This window comes from Grampus griseus (genome assembly GCF_964374135.1).
Source record: "Grampus griseus genome assembly, chromosome: 1".
Taxonomy (NCBI): Eukaryota; Metazoa; Chordata; class Mammalia; order Artiodactyla; family Delphinidae; genus Grampus; species Grampus griseus.
This window is the reverse complement of record NC_139017.1, coordinates 16,027,097-16,053,447: the sequence shown is the minus strand read 5'-3', so window position 1 is coordinate 16,053,447 and position 26,351 is coordinate 16,027,097. Positions and strand designations below refer to the sequence as shown.

The 26,351-nt window shown below is 36.5% G+C and overlaps 1 protein-coding gene across 1 annotated transcript in view; it reads right to left on the bottom strand.

The window, feature by feature from the left end:
- SPATA17 (spermatogenesis associated 17) overlaps positions 1-26,351 on the bottom strand; it is a gene marked incomplete at both ends in the record, with an annotated part of 185,195 nt that overhangs the window by 111,412 nt on the left and 47,432 nt on the right. Inside the window, one exon of the mRNA XM_082679238.1 lies at positions 24,309-24,412. Coding sequence (XP_082535364.1) covers positions 24,309-24,412 — 104 coding nt within the window. The remainder of the gene's footprint in view (positions 1-24,308; positions 24,413-26,351) is intronic.

The window sequence follows — 26,351 nt, the reverse complement described above, 5'->3', positions numbered from 1 at the left end:
GCTGAATAGCATGAGTTTCTGCTGTGGTATGTTATGACATAGAAGTATTTTAGTTAAATTTATTGAATGGACTTATGTTGTATCTCTAACAATTGTCTACTCTCAATCTGTCCATATTAATGTAACCAAATAAGAAGATAATAAAAGGAAAAAGGGAAGGCTAAGTCTAAAATATAAGTAAAATTACTAACCACAAATAAAGCAATTACATGCTTGGAGTTGGTACGTGACATCCAAAAATATTTTGAGACTGATAAAACCTTAGAACAGATGATCTGGAAGTCATTAAGATACTCAAAATATTTGCATTTGAAACAAAAGCTTCATGTTAAGTCAGTCAAATCATTTAAACCACTAATTTTATCTACCTGGTTACCTAGGCCCTGGAATTGTTGGACAGGTGTTGTAAATTTCATTAGGGCAGCGCTTTCGAAAGGGAAAATACGGTTTTAAAGTAAGCACTCGGTAGTACATAGCCCTTGATACTCAAGCACTCAGGCTGTTCCTGAACATCACACCTTACTCTGAAATCTGGAGTTAAGACTTTCACATTTTGAAAACATTTAGAAAAGGGCTCTCATAAAACACTTTTCAGTAACTCTTGAAAATCCTTTGTTTGTAGTATAGATCAATTTCCCTTCCAAATGTCTAAGCTACTTTTCCAGTTAATATCATGAAGAAAATTAACACACATTTATTTATTCACTCGGGCAGTCATAAGTATGTTTAAAATATTAAAAGAAATAAAGTTGTGTAAAGTCCAGTCCCTGCCTTCAAGTAGCTTGCAAATAAAATAGCTGATAACTAACTAGCTTATAGACAGAATAAGTCTATGAAGAAACACATAAACAGTGCTTAAGTTCAGAGAGCTCCACTCTGATTAGAGGGGTCAGAAGAAAAGGCAATGGAGGTGGGAACAGAACAATGAACAGGCTTTCACTAAAGCGAGCAAGCTGGGATGGAGGGGAGTGGTAATGAAACGAGGATGGATTATTCACAAAAAACTCCAGCTTTCTTTGGTAGACTTGATCTATCAACAGCAAGTTGGGGGCAATGCACTTTAGAGCAGAAGAAAGGCTTCCGGACCAAGGGTGAGTAGTCTCTCGAAGGGTAATGCTAGCAAATTTGTCCACTATAGACTAGATATTTTGAGAATGAAAAAAGTGAAAAAAGAAGATCATGGTCAATGTCATAAAATTACAGTACCATGACTTCACTCTGATCGTAAAAAGGGAGCATCCAGTTGCTCCATTATTTCATTTGCGTACTTTTCATGGTTTTAAAAAGCAATAAGACTCCATTGAAAGATCATTCGTGAAAATCAATTTTTTTCTTCTTCTGGCTCTTTTGAATAGACTCAGTTGAAAAGAATTTTTTGCATAGCATTCTTTCTAAACATATGCACATGTATCACTGTAAAATTATTTTCTTTTTACTACTCTGGACAACTTCTATAAAAGGAAGTAAAATTTTATGTAATATATATGATGTCCAATAATTGAGAGTAACATTGAGCTAAGTACAATAATAGGCATAATAATAAAATATATTGACTCAGTGCATCATATTCAGGAGCTCCAAATGCTTCACAGACATTAGTTCATCCTCACAACATCCCCCTGAGGTTGGTAAGGGGCAGGTATCATTAACAAGGTTCCTGTGCTTCTTTGTGAAATGAAATGACTTTACAGATGGTGACTTTAGACACAGCATGGGGGCTTTCTTGCAAAAAGGTAGATCAAGGCACATCACATTCTCTCTCCCTTGAGAGTGTATCTTCACAGTAACTCATTCAGCTGTGGAGAATGAGTATCAAGCTACTGAAGTTTTGTTTTGGGTAGAGTTCAGCGTTGAGTAGCTAAAGTTCCCATTTCAAATGAAAAGAATTGTAAGATCTAATTTACTTTGCGTTTACTCCAAAATCACACATCGTCTCTTATTTAAAATGTGTTAACTTCACTTTAAAGCAAAAATACTTGTGGTTGCTTTTCCATGCAATCCACTCAACACAGATCAGGGACCTCTCTAAACTAATCCTGATGCTGTCATAAAGCACTGACCTACCACAGGATGATGGCAACTATTTTAAAGCAGTCTATCACATGTAACTTCAATAAATGAGTTTGGGAAAACTATTTATGGACCAATTATTTTATAATTGATCTTAGATATCTCTTTCATATGAATGCTAAACAGAATCTTATCCTATGTATTCTTAGCCAGGATAAGAAAAGACTACAAAATAGTAGTAGAAAGAACAGAGAGAGAGAGAAACTGGGGTGATTGTCTCTCAGTTCTCTTCAATGTCACTCCTGAGAGAGGAAATAGACAGATTAGAAGGGAAACAAGATGGAAAAAGCTTAAAGGCATTACAAAGGGGGAACGAAAAAAGTATTTTTTAAAAAGTGATGCTTTTTAATTCATTGCTTTTGTAGTATGACACCACTGCATACCCTTCCTCTTCATCACAAAATTTCTATTTTATATATATATACACACATCTGTTAGTGGTATCTCTCTCTATACACACACACACACAGTCTTTAGGAATTCCCATTCTACAATAATATTTTAACTAAGATACCTGTTAACAATTTTTTCTCAACGATCCAAGCTTTTAAGTATTATAACTATTTAAGAATATAATGCGTTACTTTGGGCTTGCTTAATTCTTATGCCAAGAAGATGCTCTCAAATATAATCCTCATGTTTATAGTTTACATATTTCTAGGACCTCTAAGTCACCTTTTACTAGGGAAACCTTAAAAGGAAGGAAATACAACAGATTACATTAATCGGATCTGTATTTTAGAGTCATTCAGGCAGCAGAAGGAAGGACAGCTTGATGAGGAATGAGAACAGAGGGCTAGGAAAAGAAGTGATAGAGCTTGGTCACCAACAGAATGGAGAAAAGCATCTTTAGTATGAATCCCATGTTTCTGGCTTGGGCACTGAAATGAAAAATGGTCCAATTCACCATAAGAAGAAGAGATTTGGGGAAAAAATTACTATTTCACATATAAAGATGCTTAATTTGAGGTGTCTGTGGATGTCCAAGTGGCAGTGTTAGCAGGCATTTGAATAAATGTTTATAATAATCAGAACATTCTTGGCTGGAGAATATTCAGATTTATAAATCATCAAAACATAAGTGGTAACAGAAGTCACTGAAGTGGAGGAGACTGTCCAGAGGATAAAGAATGAAAAGGCAAGTGCATCAAAGAGAGAATACTAATATTCAAGATCAGGCAAATAAAGGCGAGTACACGAAAGAAATGGAGAGGAAACAAGCAGAAAAGTAGAAAGGAAGCCAGGGGAGAGTGCCTTCAGAGAATCTAGGTTACAAGAGAGAGTAGAGAAGAAAGTAATCAACACGGTCATGTGCTTCAAAGAGGTCAAATAAGGTGAAGGGCAAATAGCCGGTTGGATGGTACTTTAAATAATCTTTTAGCAATGGTTACATTTTCTCAATACACTTTCACAGTAACTTAAAACATAGCTTCAAGTACGACTGTAAATGTGTATTATTGAGATATCAGGTACCCAAATCTGATTTCCACTATATAAATTTACTCTCAATGAGCAATATTAAAAACAGCATTACCAATCCTTAACACAGAATTAAACAGGGAAAAAAACCACAAAAAACAACTCCCTTCCATCCACCTCCTATCAGAGGATCAGCTAGGATAAGTGAGAGATAAGAACTTCTAATCCATCCATTCCTCCAAGTTGGATGACCACGAGGCTGAGTCCACAAACCAACATATTTTAGTCCCTTGCTTTCAAATGAGTAACAGTTTATTGCTACGTTCTGGCTCTTTTTCCCCCCCAAATATCACCACAAAAAAGAGACTTGAAATTCAGAGAGCTTTTTTCTGTTTAAAAAAAAAAAAAAAGTTACAGAAGTCATTGTTCACTACATTACTGTGTCTCCTATTGAGGGTTCATATGTGAAATTTCCAGAAATTTCTAGAAAAGCTGTTTCTTGTATGTGCAGTAATGTTTTCTCCATTTTGACAATGGGACATTCTTAACTAATCACATCCCCTGATCAATCACACCATCAGAGTTATCATTCTGTATTTTCCTTTACCATGATCCTTGTTTCTTTTACTCATAAATGTCTTTTGTAAACTTCTTGAAATTCATTGTATAAAGAGTTAAATTTGAAAAAAATTAAATATATATACAGATACATATATAACAAAATTATACTCGATGTAATAAGCTTTTTCCTTTTATTAATTCTATCTCAGGAATGAAGGGATTTTTTCCTTTTTATATACTTGGTTTTAAAAATGTTTTGAAATAGCAAATTGTTAAAGGTAGTGCATTCTTGGTAAAAATAAAAATAATGTAAAAAGGCTGTGATCAAATAGTTGATATCATTCCATGTTTTAAAGTGATTATATGGATTATGTCATTAATTACTAATGATGGATAAATAATAGACTGTTTTTAAAAAAAAGATTACATGCTGTACTTTAAGTTAGATACTCTAGTATGTTATTATCTAAATTCTACTAAATTAATTGCTATAACTATTGTCTCTTCGTATATAAAGTGATTCTACAGAAAGAAAGTCATGCGGACAGTTAACACTACAGACTAATTTGGTCCTTGAAAACTAAAACGTTATTTTCTTTATGTCTTAGGCTAGTCCTTACGCAAAGAGCCCGTCACCTAGATACAATTCGATAAAGCCAAACTGCTATCATTTAGTTGGCTGAGATCGGAACATTATATTTTTAAAATGTGGTTTATTGAAACATTATCTTTAGGTAATCATATTTATTCTCCTCATTTTCACAATATCTATGCTGCTCCACTTATGTCCTTGAAACAGGGAACAGGGATATCCTAGTATGAAAAAGTGGCCTCGCTGCTGGAGTTCATAAATTTTGTTCAGCTTTGGATGAGTTCAAAGAATTGCCATGTAAGAAAAGCCTTACAGAGGGAATTTATCTGATTACGGCAGTAATAATTACCCAGCTGTTTATTGCAGATAGAGAAATAATTCATGTAGGCAACAGGCCGTGGTGGCAATGACACTCCGCATTTAGTAAATATGCAAACTGTTCACTTCTAATTAACCAAGCTAGAGGATGCCCTTATTAAATGTATAAACTAAAAGTGCCTTCTTGACAAGTGATGAATTGTTACATTGCACAAACTCTTGCCACAGAATTATTGGAGTGAACTTGGGGCTTAACTTCATTAAGAGATCTTGTGGGATAGTTAAATGAGGATCGACAGTATAACAAGGCGTACCTGACAGCCAATGATATGTTAGAGCCGAAAGGAACTGTACCTTTTCTTCTGTCCTACTTAACTGCTCAGATTCATGAGAGATAAACTGTGAAACTGTAGAGTTAATTTGAGTTCAAATAATAAAAATAAATGAAATAACACGACAGCCCATTTATGGAGGCCACCTGACAGTTTACCCAGCAGATGAATCTACAAAACAGCCACTTTTTATGGGTCAAATCTCTTTCATGTATCAACAACGGAAAATCTACCACTCTTTCTGTTAACCGAAAATAACTTGTTTAATAAAAATAAATAGTTCTATCGACTAGCTTTAAAATAAAATATGTTTCAAAGAGAAAATCGATGCGTTTTATTAAAGAAAAGTAATACAGTATGGAAATTACTCTTAATATTGCTTTGCTCTGAATGGGTTTTATTTAATTTTACCAAATAATTAATTATGAGATAGTTCAGTGTCTATATTCTATGCTTACCCTTACTTTAAGGTAACCATTCTTTAGCAAACATCTATACAGATATGTCCATCCTAATTAAGAATCTCATGAAAAGTAATACTTAGAGGGAAGTCCTAGACGTAATGAAGCAAAACTAAAATATTTCTAGCTGAAGTGTACAATAGGTGATAACATCTACCTCACAGGTTTGTTGTGAAAATGGAAGGAGATAATGAGAATCAAGGGTATACCATAAGTGCTCAATATATGTTAGCAATTTATAATGTGTTTGAGTGGCAATAGCTCTATTTGATTGAAAGATTAATCCCTAGTGTTTTCAATGGGAGGTTCATGCTGAGGTCTGTTAAGACTCTACACTTGCTCTTTCATCTGCATCATACAGCCTCTGAGAATGTAAAACGTGTGAACTGGCATTTCAGATAATATCAGAATATTATTGTAAATGTTTGCTTAACTATATATTTATTGTAAAACATGAAACGATATATAAAAGAAGCATTACATATTTTAAGAGAATCAGACTTTGCCACTATTGAAAGTCTAATGTGGCTCCTCCAGATTTATAATATATAAGTTAACAAATTTTTATGCACTGAGGAAGAATATATGACCCCATCTTCGAAATACATATGCATTCATACAGACATTTTTTTAATGAACACGCTATGTCAAGAACTGCAACAGGAAATAGAAAAATGGTCATTATTACAAAGATAAAACTTTCGTATCTTAATGCAAGAATACTAGTATCAAGGGTTAAACTAAGACTGCTTTAATTAAGAAAGAACCATATATACGAATAATAAAAACAAAGGTTTTATAAATGTATCTATACATGCAAAACAACTTAGTTTCCACACCTTGAAGAAAGAGTAAGATTGAAAAAAAGGAAAGAAATGACACTCAAAGAAAGCATAACAATAAAAGCTAATATTGAGTGCTTGTTAAAATAAGTATGTGTGGCTTTGTAGGAAAACAGTGAATGTACGCTCTTTTGCCTTTCTTCAATCAGCCAAATGAACAAACATAAACAAAAATATATGAAAAAAAACAAGGAAGAGTCACAACCCCCATCATAAACTCGAGAGAATAACTAGGAATTGAATAAATGGAGAATATCTGTCATATTCAATTAAATTTAAAGTACAAGTTCAGGGTATCTTCCTCAATCACAAAGTCAGTGTAGTATGTGGGAAATATCAATACGTGAACAAGGTTGAAGAACCTAGTGAGTACCCTCACCAAGACGGATAAAGACAGGGACTGACTGGGATGCAGAACTGAGGGAGAGAATCTGAGGCCAAGCAATTCCTCTTTTCATTGATCAGAACTGCTGACTGAGTTGAGACGTGATGGCAAACCTGGGCTGGAGGAGAACGGGGAAAAGTAGCCTGAGAGCCGCTGAATAAAGTGAACTGGAGAAAGAAAAGACAGCCCGTAAGCTGTGGAGCTTCACGAAATCAATTTCCACAGTGACAGGAGGTCATCAGACTTGGGAGGACAGCGGCAAGAGCACAGCTGCCCACGGCCCCAGCTCACTCTCTACCCCTCGTTAGATAGCTGAATGAATGAACGAGAAAACACACCACCGATATCTAGCTTAAGCACTAAAAACAAGTACAAGAATTTGAGACCCAATTAGAAATTTTAGTAAGGTATAAAATTACTCTGCCAAAAGATACTGCTTTCCTATATGTAAAAAAAGAAATACTTAGAAAATGAAAGAAAGTATACCATTAGCAAATATAATAGAAAAATATGAAATTCTTAGAAATAAAATTAGCAAGAAATAGGTAGACCCTGTATAACAAAATTTTATTAATGGACATTTTTTTAAAATCCACACAAATGAAGATATATGCCTCATTGTTTGGCAGGAAAACTCAAATTATCAAAATATCATTTTTCCCTATACTATTTACAAATTTAATTTAAACCCATTTAAAATCCCAATTTCCTATTTTTTGAAACATGCCAAAATGACTCAATATTTAGTTGGATAAAAATTAAGCAAAAGGAGCCACAGCTGAAAAATAAAAGTAATTTATAGCTACTTAAGCCATGCAATAAATACTATACAGGATTACAAAGAAAGAAATCAGATGGCATCAATACTCAAGAAATAGACCCAAGTACATGTGAAGACTCTTAATATGTGGTAAGATGGCAGTTAACAGGGAGAGATAAGTGAATTATTGAATAAGTGCTATTGGAATAACTTGTTAGCCATTTTAAAAAATCTTAAGCTGGATTTCAAATTTACTGCTTATATCAAATAGATTCCAGATGGTTTCAATGTGAAAAGTTACAAAAGAAACCCTAAAATATCAAAAGAAATATGGCCGACTACTTTTAAAGTCATGCAAAGAAGAAATCAAAAAAGAAGTTACTAAAAAATATAACCAGAAAAAATTGAAAGGTCAGCATATTTCAAAATCTCCATAAATATGTTGGAAAGACAAGAGCAAACAAGGGCAGATAATTGCATCACTGATGCCAAAGGGTTTGTATCCCTAGCATACACAAGGATTTTTTTACAAATCCATATGAATAATAATTATAATAAAATGGAATAGGCAAATTGAAGTAGGCAAATCATTAAAGAATACAAATGGCCAATATAAGATATTCAAATTCCTAAAAATAAAATTAGATAAAATTTAGATGGAATTGTTCACTTTATTAAATTGGCAGTGATAAAAGTCAAAATCCAGTATTGGCAAAAGGAAACAGAAACTCCTACGCGTTGTTGGTAGAAGTATAAATTGACTTTTTTAATGGAGAATTAGCTAATATGCATCGAACTATAAAATATGTTTAAACTTTTATGTAAAAGCCTTATAGAACTATGCAGAAAAAAGATAGCAGTACAAATGCAAAAAGAAATAAGCAGAGGAATGTTCTAGTAAATGTCCATCAATAAAGAAAAGATTTTCCTAAAGAAATTATGGTATAAGTATCATATACATACGCACACACAATAGGCATTGGACATTTAGACACAAATTTATACCTATTGACATAGATGTTACTTGTAGTGACAGAATACTTCCCCCTCTCTTGTTTCCTTCATGAGGAGGGATGTTTAATCTGATTAGAGGATAACCCAGCCCTCCGGGAGAGCAGGTCCCACCTTAGAATGAGGAAAAAATGAGCTGCGGGGAAGGCTGGAAGAAGGGAGAGTGGCAAGTCTGTCCCTTCCAACCCCAGGGGCCTGTGGAAGGAAGAAGGGCCTGTAGGAGAGAGGTCAGAATGTAGTGACCTATGCCCTGACCACTGAACTCCAGGCCAAAGTCTTGGAGGCAGAGAGGAAGGTTTGGTAGATTGAGAGGGATGCCAAAAAACAAGTATTGTTTTCCTACCTCCTGTTTGGGATCCTGGGAGGATCCCACCTGTGCAAGGCAGCCCAAGACAATACGGGATGGCTCCAGGCCAGCAAAGAGGATCAAATAGTGTGGTCAGGTAGGAAGGGTTTGCTTAGCACTAGTAAGTCTTCCTTGGCTCCTATACTGTATACCAGGACCAGGAAGTTCATGTATATCATTTTAGGGACAAGCAAGATCTATGTTGAGAGCTGGGGTCAAGTCACGAGGACCACAATGGCAAAAATACAGATGACCTTGAATCAGAGTCTGCAGGGTAGCTAGCCTTGGCCAAGGCATCATTTGAAGCATATGGAAGATCTCAGAGAGACTGACAGAGACAGAAAGAGATGATACAGGGTCTGGTCAGCTAAGCAAAACCACCAGACCTAAATCAAGCTGCAACTGGTTACATCAAATGGTGGGTTTTAGCTGCAGATGCCAGCAGAACTCCTAGTGAAAAGACTGATAACCACAGAGCTGCAGACACCAGCCACTTTGTTTACCTAAATATAAGTCAGGGCTCCCTCTTAACCCCTAGGGCCACAAGGTAACGCAAGCTCCTTATACATCCATAAAACATGTTGGAGAAGACAAGGGGGAACTCAAGGAATTATGAAAAACTGACGTATTAAAAGATTCTTTAAATTACTCTATTGGGCCAAATTGGACTAATATTTATTAGTTTCTTGCCCTCTGCCATCCAAATGCTGGAAGGATGGAATGGAGTCAAAGAATTCATAGAGAATATTAAAGTTACAGGAATAAAAAGTTGTTATATATCATGATACATCTGAGTGTGATTCCATGTAAAATAAACAGTGGGTAAACTCACAATTCAAAGCATATTCGTTTATATAAATGAATTTTGTTAATCTAGATATAAATGTCTTTTTAGTAACACTTATACTCTTACATAGACTCAGTGACTATCACCAAGAGCGTTCTTTTATAATATACACATTTTAAAGCTATATATAAATATATATACATTTAATGATGTTGATGTGTGATCATCATAGCCTTTTCCTATCACTGGTAAGATGGGTGTTGCAGCCTCAGTCATTTTGTGCACATTCCAGGGAAAAGGGAAAAAAAATGGAAGGAGAACTAGCATATCTCATCACCCAGAACTAAGTCATCTTTCCACTCTTAGCTGAAAGAAGTTTAGAAAAGCCTAAACAATAACAGAAGTTAAGTTGCCAATGTTGGAGTGCAAAATGTTGGAGTGATCAAAAAATCTAAGGAATTTTCCACAGGCCACCTCATTGCAAAGTCAACATTTGTCAGTTATCGATTTTTTGCCTCTCAGCTTGAAGTCTACAATTCTTTGCTTGTTTTGTAAAATTGGCTCTGGACCCATAAACATTTTCCCTTTGCTGGCTAGCACAGCATTAGTCTGAAAATAGAGGGTACTGGAGGGCTATTTCCAGGAAGAGCAAAGGCAGGAGTTTCTCTTCCTGGTTCCAATACGCCTGCTTCATTGTCTCCATGGCATGGCTGTCAGCTATCTGCAGGGGATCCAGTGGTTGCCAACCTCTAGTGAGCTTTGCTGTCACCCCAACAGGTAAGCTATCTGTCCCTGTCCACCAGCACCCCGTTGGGCAGCTTCCTGCTCATCTCGGCTGGCACCCTGGCTGCAAAACGGCTCTGGTCCGTGACATCTCAGAAAACTCCACAGTCCAGTAGGCTGCTGCCACATCCCCGCCAATGAGGTCTGAGTCTCATCATTAACGGGTGCGGAGAGGCTCTTCCAAAAAATTTCCTTCGGGGACTTCCTTGACAGTCCAGTGGTTCAGACTCTGTGCTTCCACTGTGGGGGGTGAAGGTTCGATCCCTGGTCAGGGAATTAAGATCCCACAAGCCACGTGGTGCAGACACACAAAAAAACAAAAACTTTCCTCCTTTCAGTACTCTTCTTTAGGCCTAGAGGTGGTAACTTCTCTCGATATTTACTATTTCCATATTCTTTAGAGTGCTATCTTACCTCTGTTAAAGTCACTCCTCTTTTATTAGTTAATAAGTCTTCATATTAAAATTATCTACTTACAACACAGCCAGCACTCAGTGGTGGAGGAGGAATGAAATAAACACAATAGAAACTCCCCATTAGGGAAAAAAATGGGAAAGAAACAGCAGTTGCTGGTCCATAGCGAATATCAAATATGCTACACAGCTCCTGTTCGAGGTGGTTTCTTGGGGAGACAAACAGAGTATTCCTGGTCCGTCATCTTCCACGACCACGTATGAGATGCGCCTTGGACGGGATGATCTTTCTGTGCAAACTCAGGAGCCTTATGATTACCTGAGGGTAGCTACGCTGCAGCTGGCCAGGCTGGGATTTCGTTCACAACAAATACCCTTGTCAGTATAGTAGGGGTTTGGGTTTTTCGCCTCTGGTCAGTTCCATGAGCAAGTAACCGCAATCAAGGATCTTATCTAGACATAGTTCTCAAGCCTAGGGACATACGGTCTTAGATACCGGCTTCTATGCTCTGCTACTCAATCTTTCAACACAGTGCTTCCAGTCAGCCAAAACAATAGATCTGTGTGGGAACATGGCAGTTCGCTAAACTGACAAATTTTTCTAGCTTGGATTTTATTCTTTACACATTTAGTTTGGCTGGTTTATAGTCTGGTCCTGGTAATTCTGATATATTAAGGCTTTGTGATTCTGTTTCCACTATCTTTTTTTTTTTGTTTTGCTGCTTCTCACTCATGGTGTCTTGCTTTCCTAAATCCCTGGTACTTTCACTGTGCATGATGTTGCATTTGAAAAATGATTTGTAAGAATAATTTTAGGCCTAGAATTATGGCATCTTCTCTCTGAGAGGCTCTTCATATGCTTCTGTCAGGTTCCTGGGACACTATTAGTCTAGGAGCTCCTAAGTTCAAGTGCAAGACTTGAGGTTCCCTGAATCACTCAGATAAATGGCAGTTTGACTTCAAATCTTGCTAGTTTATTTCCATCGTTACTTACTTCTTTTAGGGTTATAGCTTTTGGGGATTCTGGATGAAAGAACAGGGGGAAGTTAAGCAGAATTCCTACTCTTGGTGGCTCTGACTTAGAATTTGGTTTCCTCCTGATACTGAAAGACTGCCAAAAGCACAGTTCTTTTGCAGTCAGGTAGATGTTCTTTCCAATAGGCAGATGCCTTTAAGGCAAGAGCAGCTTTGAGTGTAGACTTACATCTCTGAATTCTCATCTTCTACTATATTTTGGCCACTAAATTATTTACCATGTTGATAGTTCTTTGATGCTTAGATGTCATCATGAGGATGGTTGGTCTGAATTAAGTTAGCCATTATCAGAGAAGATAACATCCCCAATCTGACCTTTGTCTTGGGCTCACATACTTGCCAAGGCCTGGGTTTGTCTCCAGCTAAGGCCCTAAACTTCATAGCCACTGCTTATAAACACTTCAGTTTGAGGTACAGAAGCAATTGGGTTTTTCAATACCACAAGTTTCCAAATTATAAAATTCTCATCAAATACAGACTGTACACAGAGAGCACTTCCCTTAGCAAAGCAGTGTTACCTTCCATCTCTGCTTGTAGGTTGGCTACTATTAGTCCAAGTTCACCTATTTTTTTCATAGGAATTTGCTGAAAGAGGCACAGAGGGGGCGCATATGCCAATATTCTGAAATGTACCTACTGTTTCAATTAATGTCAAAGACTCGATTGCTAATGATCTCTATCACATGGTAGAGTAGATGGGATCTGAAAAAATCTCTTACACCACGTACTAATGGTTTCTAATCTGACATCAAATGGCCTCCAATAGTCAAATGCCCATTTTAAGTGGTTACTTTTAATATTTTACTTCATTGGCCCTGACCAAGTCACATGGTACCTCCACTGCAAGGAAGTCTAATAAAGTGAGTGTTTAGTTTTCTAGGCCCAACAGCAAAGGAGGCGATTTACAAGAAATTCAGAATGGGTTTTAAGTGAGCCTCCTTATGCTATATGTCACAGTTGAAATGTAATTGATACAACTTGCAATAATTCAAAAGTACAAAGAGGCAGTGTATTTTGATTTAAAAAAAGGAAGACTGAGTTCAAATCTCCAGACCCACCACTACTTAGGTGTGTGAACTTACCCAAGTTACTGAAACCCTGATTTTAGCTTTTCATGTTTAAAATACAATAACATATATCCCCAAAGGGGATCTGTGTGATAGGTAACATATAAAACCTCACATGCACAACAGGTGCTTAGTAAACATGAGTTACTGTGATTGCAGTCCATTTACTGAGCTGGTCATTGTTTACAATGTTTAACTTTGTCCATATAAAATTTTAGCTTTTTAATTAATTATAAGTTTTCTGATTACTAAATACTGATCTTTCTCTTATTGCTATTTACTAAAAACACATAGATATGATATACGAACAGCCAGAAATCTTTGATAAATCTGTATAAATATTTCTTTTATGTTTGCACCATGTAAGCAACTACTCAGTGATGATTTTTGTCCACGCTGTACCTGCATCTGAAGAGGAAGCTATTATTATCAAGCATGTGTTGAATATTGATGGAGTAGATATACTCCAGATTCTTAGTGTTTCCATTAGTATTTTCCCACTTAATATTAATTCTGACTTAAAAATGAAGTTGATGAAAGTTCTGGAGAATCCATATGTGACAGCAAAAGGCAGGCAAATACCAACACTACTGACTGATTTTTTCACTCTAGCAGCTCCAGCTTTGCTTTTGCGGGGCTGCGCACGCTACCAGTCTGAAAGGACATGCTGATTTCCTTCATGTTTCTATTTCTTTGTTAATTAAAGCACAATTGGAAATGTGCTGCCTAGCAAGCTTTATGTATTAAAAAGTCTTCAACTCCAAGGAAGTAGAAATCTAGTGCTGTGCTTCCCTGATGCAGAATGTTAAGCAATCTCAATGGTCTTCAGTTGTGTCATCAGCCTGATGCATTTGTTGACTCTGCACGATTTCCTGCCAGAGCAAGATTACTTAAAGACAATAAGGGTGGCCATATGGAGTCTCCCAGATAACCATTATAAGGATGAGAGACTATGCTCAAATCTTCAGTTTCCTAAAAACTAGATGCATATTTATAGAAATGACTCAAGGTTTTGTTTTTTGGCTTTATCCTTGAAAACAAATGCAAATTAGCAGATTACGAAGACAGCAGTTAACACAAATATTGAGATAAATATTCTGAAACAGCAGGCTGTTAGTTCTGGATTGCGACTATCGTCCCTGGGAATAAACACTGACAGTTTAACAGGAAATACGGGGAGAGGAACTGTAAATTTTAAGACCTAAGAGGATTTCTCATAGTTGAACTGGAAGTTGTTCACACAAAAGTAATAGCAAAGGACAAAGGACAGAAAGTCAGAGTTTAATATGCTCAGTTAAGCACATGGGTATATGGATTCCAGCATAACCAAGGAGACGCAAGCATGCAGCCCAGTTCATGCCAATATGGGAGAGCTGCCTAGGGCTCTTAGGACTGGAGGTTGTTTCCATAAATGTGTTGCTTCATCAGCGCTATCCAGATCAGAAAGAGCTGAAAATGCAGTCAATAGACTTTGACTTCTCCAACTGGGCATTCTGGGAAGCATGTCGATGAACACAAGGCCTCTTAAATATAATACTAAAATTGTAATAATGGTCATATTAATGATAAATATATTAGTCATCCTTCTCCAATACTAGTGATTTGTCGGGGTGTTGCCACTCTGAGATAACCTTTTCTAACTATGGGAATATAAAACAACCTTTATGCATCAGGAGTATATACAAGGGATTTCAAAACTATCTTTTAGTATTACAAATTGTTTTTTAATTTCACAATAGTTAAATTTAGAGCACTTTTAACTTTAGATTAGATTTTAAAATACATAATTATAATGTGTATATATAAAATATTTACATGTATTATCATATCTGTCTTGGTCATGGTAAATGATAGTTTAATACCATATACTTATGGAATATGTATAAGGAATATGGAATATTCCTTATTCCTTATAAGATTAGTTTTCTTTAAATTTTCCTAGCGCCTTTATGGAATTCAAAGTGCTTTGAGTTTTGTGGCAAATAAATATATAGATTTGTTTTCTTTTAAATATATTTATTACCATATGAAGCAAATGATCTCTGATTTAAAGAGAATTGGGAATCTCCTAGCTTGTCATCAAATGCAGAAATTCTTTCTACACAAAGGTCTACCTGACACTTTAGATGAATCCTTCTGTTGGAATATTTTGTAGCTCACAAGTCAGCCTATCACTGAGTAGTACTGAATTACTGGAAATATATTGTTCACGTTGAACGCAAATCTACCCATTTGCCTTAATTTTTTCCCTTTTTATAAATGTAGTGCGTGACAGTTCTTTAAAATTTGAAGACTGACATCATGCCTTCATTTAGGCTGCTGTTTTCCGGTCTCAGAATTCCAACTCTTCATGATTTCTAAGTCTCTTAAATTCCTGGTCGTTTTCCGTTGGATGCAGATTTTTGAGTCAATATTCATCATAAATAGTGACATCCAGAATTTAACACTATGCATCAAACATAGTCCAACTGAGAAACTTTTATTTCCTATGATCTTTCTACCATTTCATTCATTTTGAAATGAATTAAGATAGTATTAAAACAGTATAATATACTGGAAAGAGCACCATGTATGAGGTCATAAGATCTAGAATTCCATCTCAGTTCTGCCACAATTTAGCAATTTAACCTTGGGCTACACAGCTACAATGGCCGCACACTTTTGTGTGTTTCTTTAACACATACGTGCAGAGAATGGCGGCATCCAGGTTTTGATCACTTAGGTGAGGGGATCAAAGGTGCGTTCTCTGAAGGAACTGAAAGAAAAGGAATAGGACCCAGAGTGGAAATTTGTAGGTGTGAAGCACAATTCCCTTTTTTCACCATTCACCCAAATGCAGCTACAGCATCTTCTCCCTCAACAGAGTATCAGAAATTTCTTCTTTGGAGAAACTAAATAGCCTGTAAGAAAGACTTCCACATACTGGCATTTGGGCATCCCCCCAGTGAAAGGGGCCAGCTCCCTTGTCCAATCACTTTAAAAGGAACTGAAGCCTGCCAATCAACAAAACCTGCTTATGTACATACACACCCAAACTGGCATTTCAGTTCCTCATGTGCATGTGTAAACAAACAGCTGAAGATCACCAGCTGCGTGAGGAAAGGCTCCAACTTAAAAGGGAAGGTGATAATAACCAATTGAAAAAATAAAAATAAAAACACCACCCTGGAGGAAATCGGTATCACAGAGACTAAATGAAAGTTATCCTCTGAACTTGAATTATTATCAGTGCTGATTATTTTTCATTTGCCACACCTCCAATCCATTCTACACACTTGCACTGGGATCAAGCCCTACAAATTGTTTTACAGATGGGTTTAGTCTAACAGAACACTAGTATTCAGGAGGAAGAAGTTGGGGGTATTTCCTCCTCATTCCTCTCTCTTCTTTGATGCCACACACCTCTGGCAATAACTGAATGCCTCTACAAGTGTAGGTCACGGCCAGGGGTCGGGGGCTCTCACTTCTCCTTGGTTCTCACTATAGCCATTAATGTTATTCCTTCCCCTTAACTCTTCTACCCTAGAAATAGCAACATCGCACTGTTGCTGGTCTCTGGATGCCAAAACCTCTCTTGCTGAGCCCTTAACCCTGTGCACATCTCTGCAATTACCCTTTCATTTAACTCTCTTTATTTAAGGAATAAATCCTGAGGTGGATTCTGCTTCCTGCCAAGACTCTTTCTGCTCCAGTATTTTAGAGAAATGTGAGATATTTTATTAATAGAACAGAAGGATACAAAAAAGAAATGATCAAAAGAGTAGAAATATTTCATGAAAGTTAAAAATTATTGCTAAAATAAAAATTTCAGTAGAAGGGTAGGAAGGAAGTCTCTCACAAAAGTAGAATGGGAGGACAAAGGCCCAGGATAAGGAAAGGGGCAGAAAAGTATAAGAGACTCCCCACGTAACTTCTGGAGGTCCATCATCCAGCCAATAAAAGAACAAAGAAAAGGGCTTCCCTGGTGGCGCAGTGGTTAAGAGTCCGCCTGCTGATGCAGGGGACATGGGTTCGTGCCCTGGTCCAGGAGGATCCCACATGCCACAGAGAAGCTGGGCCCGTGAGCCATGGCCACTGAGCCTGCGCGTCCGGAGCCTGTGCTCCACAACGGGAGAGGCCACAACAGAGAGAGGCCCGCATACAGCAAAAAAAAAAAAAAAAAAAGAATAAAGAAAAATAGAAAATAGAAACAAGGAAATTATCACAGAAATAATATAAGAAAATACTGGAGAACTAAAGTATCCACTGATGCTCAGAACAATGAGCAAATAAAAGTCATAGAAGTCATAAAATTGAGAAATTTCAAAAATGTCAGGAAAAAAATTCAAAACATCCTTTAATGACCTACAAATGTACCACTGAATCCTCTCCAACATGTTCATACCAAGGTCACACCTTCTCCAGGTCACTTCCAGCCAATGACTGAGAATGATGGGGTACTAAGACAGGATCATTTTGGCAAGACAGCAGACTCCTCCAAAGGGTAACTTTGGCTTGAGGACGAGCCATCAGCCTTTCTTGAAAACGTGCTGCAATCCCAGTCTTTCCCCAATTTTTCTTCCTTCTCTCTCTTCATAGGTGTCAGACTTGTGCTACAGACTGAAGGTTTTCCCCACTTCGTCCTGCTTCTTCCCCCCAATAAACTTCTTGCACATCTAATTCCATCTTAGCATCTGTTTCTTGGTGAACTTGAATTAACACACATTGAAAAAGGGAAAAAATAGATCACTTTCAAAGAGAGGAGAAACAGAATAGTGAGTATTTAGCAATTCTGAATGTTAAAAATAAGGGAGCAACTCCTTCAAAATTCTAAGGAAAAATAATTTGCAACCTAGAATGTTATATGCAGCCAAGCTAATAATCAAATTTCAGGATAGAATAAGACATTTAAAATAAGCAAAGACTCCAAAAATTGCCTTCCATGATCATTATTATAGCAGTTGCTCCAGGAAAAACAAGGAAATAAATCATGAAAACGTAACACAGATCCACAGAATAGTGAGTCCAGCCCAGGAGAAAGGAAGTTAAGAAATGTCTTCTCAAGAAGACATCTTTATTGTGTCTAGAGAAAATTCAGTTTGTTTGGAGCAGGACGAAGGGGAGGCCAAACAGGGCATGCTCCAGAGGAAAGGGGGACTTAATTGGATTTCCTACTAAGATAGAATAACTGGAAAATAATGAATGGCATATATAATTTGCATATAAGAGGAAAAAATAAGGAAGATAGAAATTAACCAAAAAAGGAATAAAGTAAATATACTCATCCTACATTAATTGCTTTTGTAAAGAACCCTACTTCCATAATCACAAAAATGTAAATACTGATATAGATTCATCTAAAAAGAGATACAAGTGGAGGTGAGAAGTATAAGAGAGTTAAATCCTCCTCTACCATATTACATACAACTAATTTAAAAGATCTGAGGTGTAAAATCAGGCAATATCAGATCAGCATATAGTTTAGAAACATTCAGTGAGTACAAGAAGAAATAGCAGGACTTCCCTGGTGGTGCAGTGGTAAAGAATCTGCCTGCCAATGCAGAGGACACGGGTTCGAGCCCTGGTCCGGGAAAATCCCACATGCTGCAAAGCAACTAAGCCTGCGCATCACAACTACTGAGCCTGCACTCTACAGCCCGTGAGCCACAACTACTGAGCTCACGTGCCTCAACTACTGAAGCCCATGAGCCTAGAGCCCGTGCTCTGCAACAAGAGAATAAGTCACCGCAACGAGAAGCCCGCGCACGGCAACAAAGAGTAGCCCCCGCTCGCCACAACTAGAGAAAGCCCACACGCAGCAATGAAGGCCCAATGCAGCCAAAAATAAATAAATTTATAAAAAAATAAAAGAAGAAGAAATAGCTAAGAGAAGAAAGTGATAACCATTAGGGACCGGGTAAAATAATGTGGTAAGGCGATTCTTTTATCTAATATGAAACATTTGTTAATAGGTAATATATTTAACAATATGCATGTGTTATGTTGATATATATTCTTCTTTACCATAAAATGGTAAAAGAATTCTAAATTAAAAAAGAAAACTCTAAGTTTTCATTGATTGTCTCTTTCCCAACTTTTGTACTATGTTCTATTCTTTGCTTTTCCTTCGAGCTCTCTGAAAGACAGTTTTTAGACATGGCTTAATGTCACAAAATACTGACGACTTATATTGTACTTGGCGATTAATGTTTCTATAAACTAAAAACATATATATATATATACAACCTAATTCATGAAATTTTATATCTGTTTGCTTACTTTGAATTAAAAATAGCCTCATATAAAACTGAATGTTAATTCTGTAATATCATAGGGAGGTATATATTTACAAATATTGGCTCCGTTTTTCTCTATCTTGTCCTTGATAATAATAGCTGCTATTTGAAGAATGTCAATTATATGCTCAATGATTCCTATACTGCATGCCTCACAAAAATTCTGCAAAGTAAATACTGCTGCTCCAAAGTGTACAGATGAAGAGGGAGAGCCCTAATTTCTGAAAGATTAAGTAACTATTTCAAGGTTACAAAACTAGACAGTGGCAGAACCATGATCTTAATCCCCGTTGATCTGAGTCCAAAGTTAGTGTTCTTGACCACTCATTCTTGAATTTGTTAGCTTAAAGCTTTCATGACATAACCAAGAGAAATAAAAACATACGGCCACACAAAAACTTGTCCATGAGTGTTCATAGCACCATCATTCATAATAGTCAAAAAGCAGAAACAACTCAAATGTTCATCAACTGGTAAATGGATAAATAACATGTGGCTTATCCATAAAATGGAATATTAATTGGTAGGAAAAAGGAATATAGTACTAATATATGCTACAAAATGGATAAACCTTGAAAACGTCGGGCTAGGGCAAAGAAGTCAGTCACAAAAGACCACATATTATAAGATTCAATTTATTTGCAACGTCCAGAATAGGCAAATCTACAGAGACAGAAAGTAGATTAGGGGTTGCCTAGGACTGGGCAGGAATGGGAAGAATGGTAGGGGTGGGGGAGTGACTGGAAAGGGTATAGGATTTCTTTTTATGATGATGAAAATGTTTTAAATCGATTGTGGCAATGGTTGTACAACTTTGTGAATATATCAATGCTAACCTTATACATTTTAAATGGATAAAGTGTATGGTATGTGAATTACATCTCAATAAAGCTGTTACAGAAAAAACAAAATAAACAAATATATCCTTTAAAAAAACCTTTGCTGATGTATGCAAAGATAGGTAAAGAATTATACCCATAAAAATCTTTCTAGCCAAACCAGGGCTACACAAAATCAACATGCTGAAAAACTAATTTGCTTTGATGAATGACAAATCTACACTCAAAACAGACCTATTGTTATGCACTATTAACAACCAACAACTACACTGAAGCATTAAACTTGGGGGAATATATTACTTTTGGCTTGAATTTCTGTCCAAAAAAAAAGTCAGTTTTCTGCACTTCAAGCTAATAATGTTTTATTAAAGCTACTAATCTGTAACTCTGTAGCTAATTTTTAATTTCATTATATAATTTTCTCATTCATAACCTGGGGCAATTTTTGCATATCAAGCTAGATATTACAAAGAAACTTGTCTACCAAATGCAGACTCAGCCTTAAATTAATCAATTCCATTTAGCTTTGTGATAAGTCCACTCTTGGTTAAAGAATATATCCTTGTGTGTATATATATATATATATAGTTTTTTACTATTAACTATAGAATAGATAAACTATTTCTATTAATGAAGGAGCAGATAAGCTAAAGTTATAAGCCCAGTGTTGTCTGGCCTTGAATTGTGCAACACAATTCTAGTGCAAAACGTATTCTGATATAAAATATATTTTACTAATTTATTTTCTGTAAATGATTTTATCCTGTCCAAAGACAGAGGGGTAAGACAGAAATAAAGACACAGACCTACTAGAGAATGGACTTGAGGATATGGGGAGGGGGAAGGGTGAGCTGTGACAAAGCGAGAGAGAGGCATGGACATATATACACTACCAAACGTGAGGTAGATAGCTAGTGGGAAGCAGCCGCATAGCACAGGGAGATCAGCTCGGTGCTTAGTGACCACCTAGAGGGGTGGGATACGGAGGGTGGGAGGGAGACGCAAGAGGGAGGAGATATGGGGATATAAGTATACGTATAGCTGATTCACTTTGTTATACAGCAGAAACTAACACACCATTGTAAAGCAATCATACTCCAATAAAGATGTTAAAAAAAATTGCCTTAAGTTAATGTAAAGTAACTTTTGTCCTAGGCAAATGCTGAAAATCAACGTGCTTATTGAACAAATATTATATGCAAGTCACTGTACATGGAAAGTATCCTCTAAGGTGGCCTCCAACAATCCCCACTCCAGAAGTCATCCCCTTGTGTGATCCTCCCCTTTGAGTGTGGGATGAACCTAGTCTCTTACTTTAAATGAATAGGATACAGCAAAAGTGATAAGATGTCACTTCTGATATTAGGTTACCAAAAGGATACGGCTTCCATCTTGGATGTTTTCTCCTGTTCTCTGGTTCAGTTGCTCTGAAGGAAGCCAATTTCCATGTTATAAGCTGTCCTATGGAGAGGTCCACGTGGCAAGAAACTGAGGTATGCCAGTGGCCAATGGCCGGAGGAATTGAGGCCGCTGTGAGTGAGCTTAGAAGTGGATCTTCCCCCAGTCGAGCCTCCATATGAGACGGCAGCTCTGGCCGAGAGCCAGATGGCAACCTCATGAGAGACCTTGGCCCAGGCACAGAGCAAAGCCCTCCCAGATTCCTGATAGATAAAATGATGAGATAATAAGCATGTATTGTTTTAAGCTGCTTTGGGTGGAATTTGTTATGAAGGAAAAGGTAACTAGAGTCTGGATTCCAATGATTTTCAATGGAAAATAGGATAAAGAAACATGAAGAAACAATCCAAACAAATCTGTTGCATATTCTTCCATGAGAAAGAAGAAAACACTTTATTTCAGTAAAATTAATACCCTAATAGATATTTTTTAAATGTACCAGACTATTTAAATATAACTATTATGAAAAATGCAATTGAACATGCATGCCAAAACATAGATGTAATCATGTTGCTGCTCTCCTTAAAAAGGAAGTCCACTCCAAGCTTTAATATGGCCTAAAATGCCCTGGTATGTTATGGTCCCTGCTGGATTTATCCCTAGCCAATCCTTCCATCATGTTCCATGCACCATGTCCCTACCACCCCCAGAGCACAGCCCTAGCCCTTCCCCAACACTGTCTTTTTACAATACCCCATTCCAAGTTAAAAATAACAACAATGATAATAATAGCAAAGGAACTACAAACAGTCTAGGAATAAATACAAGAACAAAGAGGGGGTAAACAATTAGGAAATTAATCACTGATGGAGAATATACACCTGAAAAATATATGACCTCTAAGAGAGGTAGAAGTAAAAAGAATAAGTCCGTAATATGATAAAGAATACCAGGCTAAACCAAATTGTCAGCACAGATACACCAGACTCTCTAGTGGCTAGACATATTCCCAGTAAAATCAGGAACAAAACAAGGATAAATGGAAATATCTGTTGAACAGAAGAAACAGGCCTTTCTAAAACCACCTTCCACGTGTTTGTCTCTTTGAGAACCTTCTCCTATTCAGGCATAGGACTTGGATGAAGCAAGTGAGGCCTCTAAAATGTAAAATTTAAGGATACACTCTCAAGGCTGGGAAAGTGCAGGGTCGGCAGCTGCATGACCCTGGCAGTGAGCGCCTCCTTAACTTCTGTGCCTTAAGAGTCTCCCTTGCCTCACACTAGGCCCAGTCCTACTCAAATTCTCCCTCTTGCATCTTCCGCTAGCTCTTTCCTCCTGACAAGCTCAAGCCTGCCATTTACAGCCAGCCAGCCCATCAAGAGAACTCTGGATTTCTTAGGAAGAAAGTAAATAGCAGCCCCTGTGGCCCACATGTTTCTGAGTGTTCCAACTTTTCTCATTAACTAAATCCTATTCCAGCTTCCCCAAATCTTCATTGCTATTTCCAAGGAAATCAACTTTATAAATTCCCCATACTCAATCTCCAAAGACCAGACTCTTTTATACACACAACATATGCGAGAAAGTTAAAAGTGGGGAAGTCAGTTTTTAGATATTTCTTATGATATATATATACAATTTTAGGGTCTCAGAGAACACCTTTGTCCTAACAATGTTGATTGTTTTCTCTAGTTCAAAAAACGTTAAGAGTAAAATGAGATAATGTATGTGAAAACTGAAAGTAAAACTATTATGTAAATGTCAACTATGATTCGTCACTATTTCCTTTTTATTGAAATGGGGCAATATTACAAGAGGAGAAGACTAGCTTTTTTTTTTTTTTTTTTTGCTGTACGCAGGCCTCTCACTGTTGCGGCCTCTCCCGTTGTGGAGCACAGGCTCCGGACGCGCAGGCTCAGCGGCCATGGCTCACGGGCCCAGCCGCTCCGTGGCATGTGGGATCTTCCCGGACCGGGGCACGGACCCGTGTCCCCTGCATCGGCAGGCAGACCCTCAACCACTGTGCCACCAGGGAAGCCCAAGACTAGCGATTTTTGAAGTAATATGAAAACTTAGTACATAGAGCTTTGGTAAAGCTGAATGAATAGTGCTGCAATAACTTTAAATCTACAGAAGACATCGCCCTAAGGCCTAAATCCAGATGTTATCTTTCTATGCGTTTACAGAAATAAAAACCGACAGTAAAACAGTCCATTTTAATGTGTTCCATAATGTTTTCTTCTTTGAGAGGCAAGTTCTTGCCGATGAACATGTTCTGAGGATTGTCATACTTAAGCCTTCATCTATGTAATCCTTTTACAGATAAATCCATCTCAAAATGAGGCGATTTTACTGAAACTAAGCTATTTGCATAGTGTAAAGGTAGGCCTACGACACACATGAATAATCTAATTTACAGTCAAGAGTATAAGATATTTAAAAATACAACAGCCTCAAATTGTTAAAGAGAATCAGATATCTCTATCTTATCAATAAATTTCTGCCTAAAATATCACTTAGTTTTAGAAAGTATTCCTAAGTCTGATCATGATCAACATCTATGGAGTAACCTTTCTAAAATTGTGACGAGTAGGCTAGTGGTTATACTACTCACCTAACTGCATCATTGGTCTCTGAAACAGCTTTCAGGTACTCCTTCAAATAAAAATAATTAAAGCAGTATTTCCGAATCTTATAGCCTCGCCATCGCCTCTGAATCTATTGAATTAAATAAAAAGATGAAATATGCCAGTGAACATTTTTAGTGAAAACATTAATAATTCTTCAAAATCAAGGTAATGATGATGACTCCTATCAAATAAAGTCTTAGGCTTTTCCACTAATATAACAGTTGCAAATATAGGTTGTACTCATAGATTTATTATAAAATATTATAAAGACAAAAACATACTCTAGGTTACTATAATTTTTTATAATATTTATCATTGTTTTACAAATACTAAATGTGAAATTAACTATTGAAAGATCAAAAATTTGCTTTACCAATTCCTAACTCTTCTGCTTCCTGACCAAACAAATTTTTTGTTTTTCATAACCAACGGGCTTGAAGATTGTATTTCATCTCATTGAAATCAATGTTTTTAATGGACTTTTTTTTTTGGCCACACCATGCGGCTTACAGGATCTTAGTTCCCTGACCAGGAATTGAACCCAGGGCCGTGGCAGAGAAACCACCGAGTCCTAACCACTGGACTGCTAAGGAACTCCCTTTAATGGGCTTTTTAAATTCAGTGCTATCAAAATCTTTAAACAAAATGTTGTCTTGTACCTTCATCATGACATTTTAATACTTCTTTAATAATAACAGTAGGTAACATTTATTGAGCTCTTATTATGTGTGAGGCACTATTCTAAGGGTTTTGGTGGTATGTACGCATTTAATCATTAGAACATTTCTATGAGATATTTACAGATGAGAAAACTGCTGAAAAGAGAAGTTATTCAATTTTCCCGTAATTACTCAGCTATTAGTGATGGATTCAGGAATCAAATTAGGACTCAGGGGGCCCATTCTCTAAACCATTGCAATACAGAACTGTGAACAAAGTGAACTGCAATTTTCAATGAACAAATATTTCTGTTGAAAGTATCTTTTTTTCTTTTTTGAGAGGAGAGGAGTGTTGGTGTCTAAGTGTCTAAGTTAAGTGGGCTACTAGATGCCTTAAAAGCCCCAGTAATCATAAGAAGAATCAATCTCTTTAAGCTCTATTTTTGCTAATACAACCTCTATTAGAAAAACTCAAAACAAAAATTATAATGTATAGATCCTAATTTTGTGGAAAACCAAAAAAAACTCAACTTCTTTAAAGGAGTAGAAGAAGAAGAAATAGAAAAAAGTTTAAAAAATGTTAACTTAGCCTTGTATAAAGACTTAACTTCATTCTCTAAAATTTTCCAGCAGTTTCCGTATATTTATGAATTATTCACATACTATGAACGATTCTTTTTGTGGATATGAAGTCCTTCCAATGTTTTGCAAAGTTAGCTAGGCTAGGAACACACATCTTTAAAATTTATTTTTTCATAGGAAAAAGTAATTAATAAGAGAATGAGCCTCAGTCCGTTGGGTTTTATCCCAAAAGCCTATGATTTTTTTACTAAATATGCTGAGTTTAAAATTTTTATAACCTTGAATGCTGGATCTATAAGAATAAACAGGAAAAATATTTTACTTGAATTATGAGCCCTTATTTTTCTCTGTTGTAAAATATGGCCATTTAAAAGGTATTTTACAATCTGAAATATTAAATGTGAAGACTTTGAAGAAATGTTTCAGTCAACCTCCCAGTATGGGAATGACTAAAATAACTGAAGTTATGCAAAACCACTTATCTTACTGTTCTTATTATAAGAAAAATTAAATCAGAGAAATTAATTCTGCAAAGTAAAACTAAGTAGAATAACAAGCTAGTGTAACGATGTTATAGAATGTGTCTTTCTAAATATTTTCCAAATGATCTTAATTTAGAGCTTAGTTATTTAAATAAAGAAAAATTAATTTTTCTAAAGTTCTATACTCAGTTTAGAAACTACCTCCCTCTAATTTGACCAAAACTGTATTATGGCTGGCAAAGAGACAGGAGGAATTGATACAAAAACCATTTTCCTAATGAAAAAGAATAACCAATTGTAATAT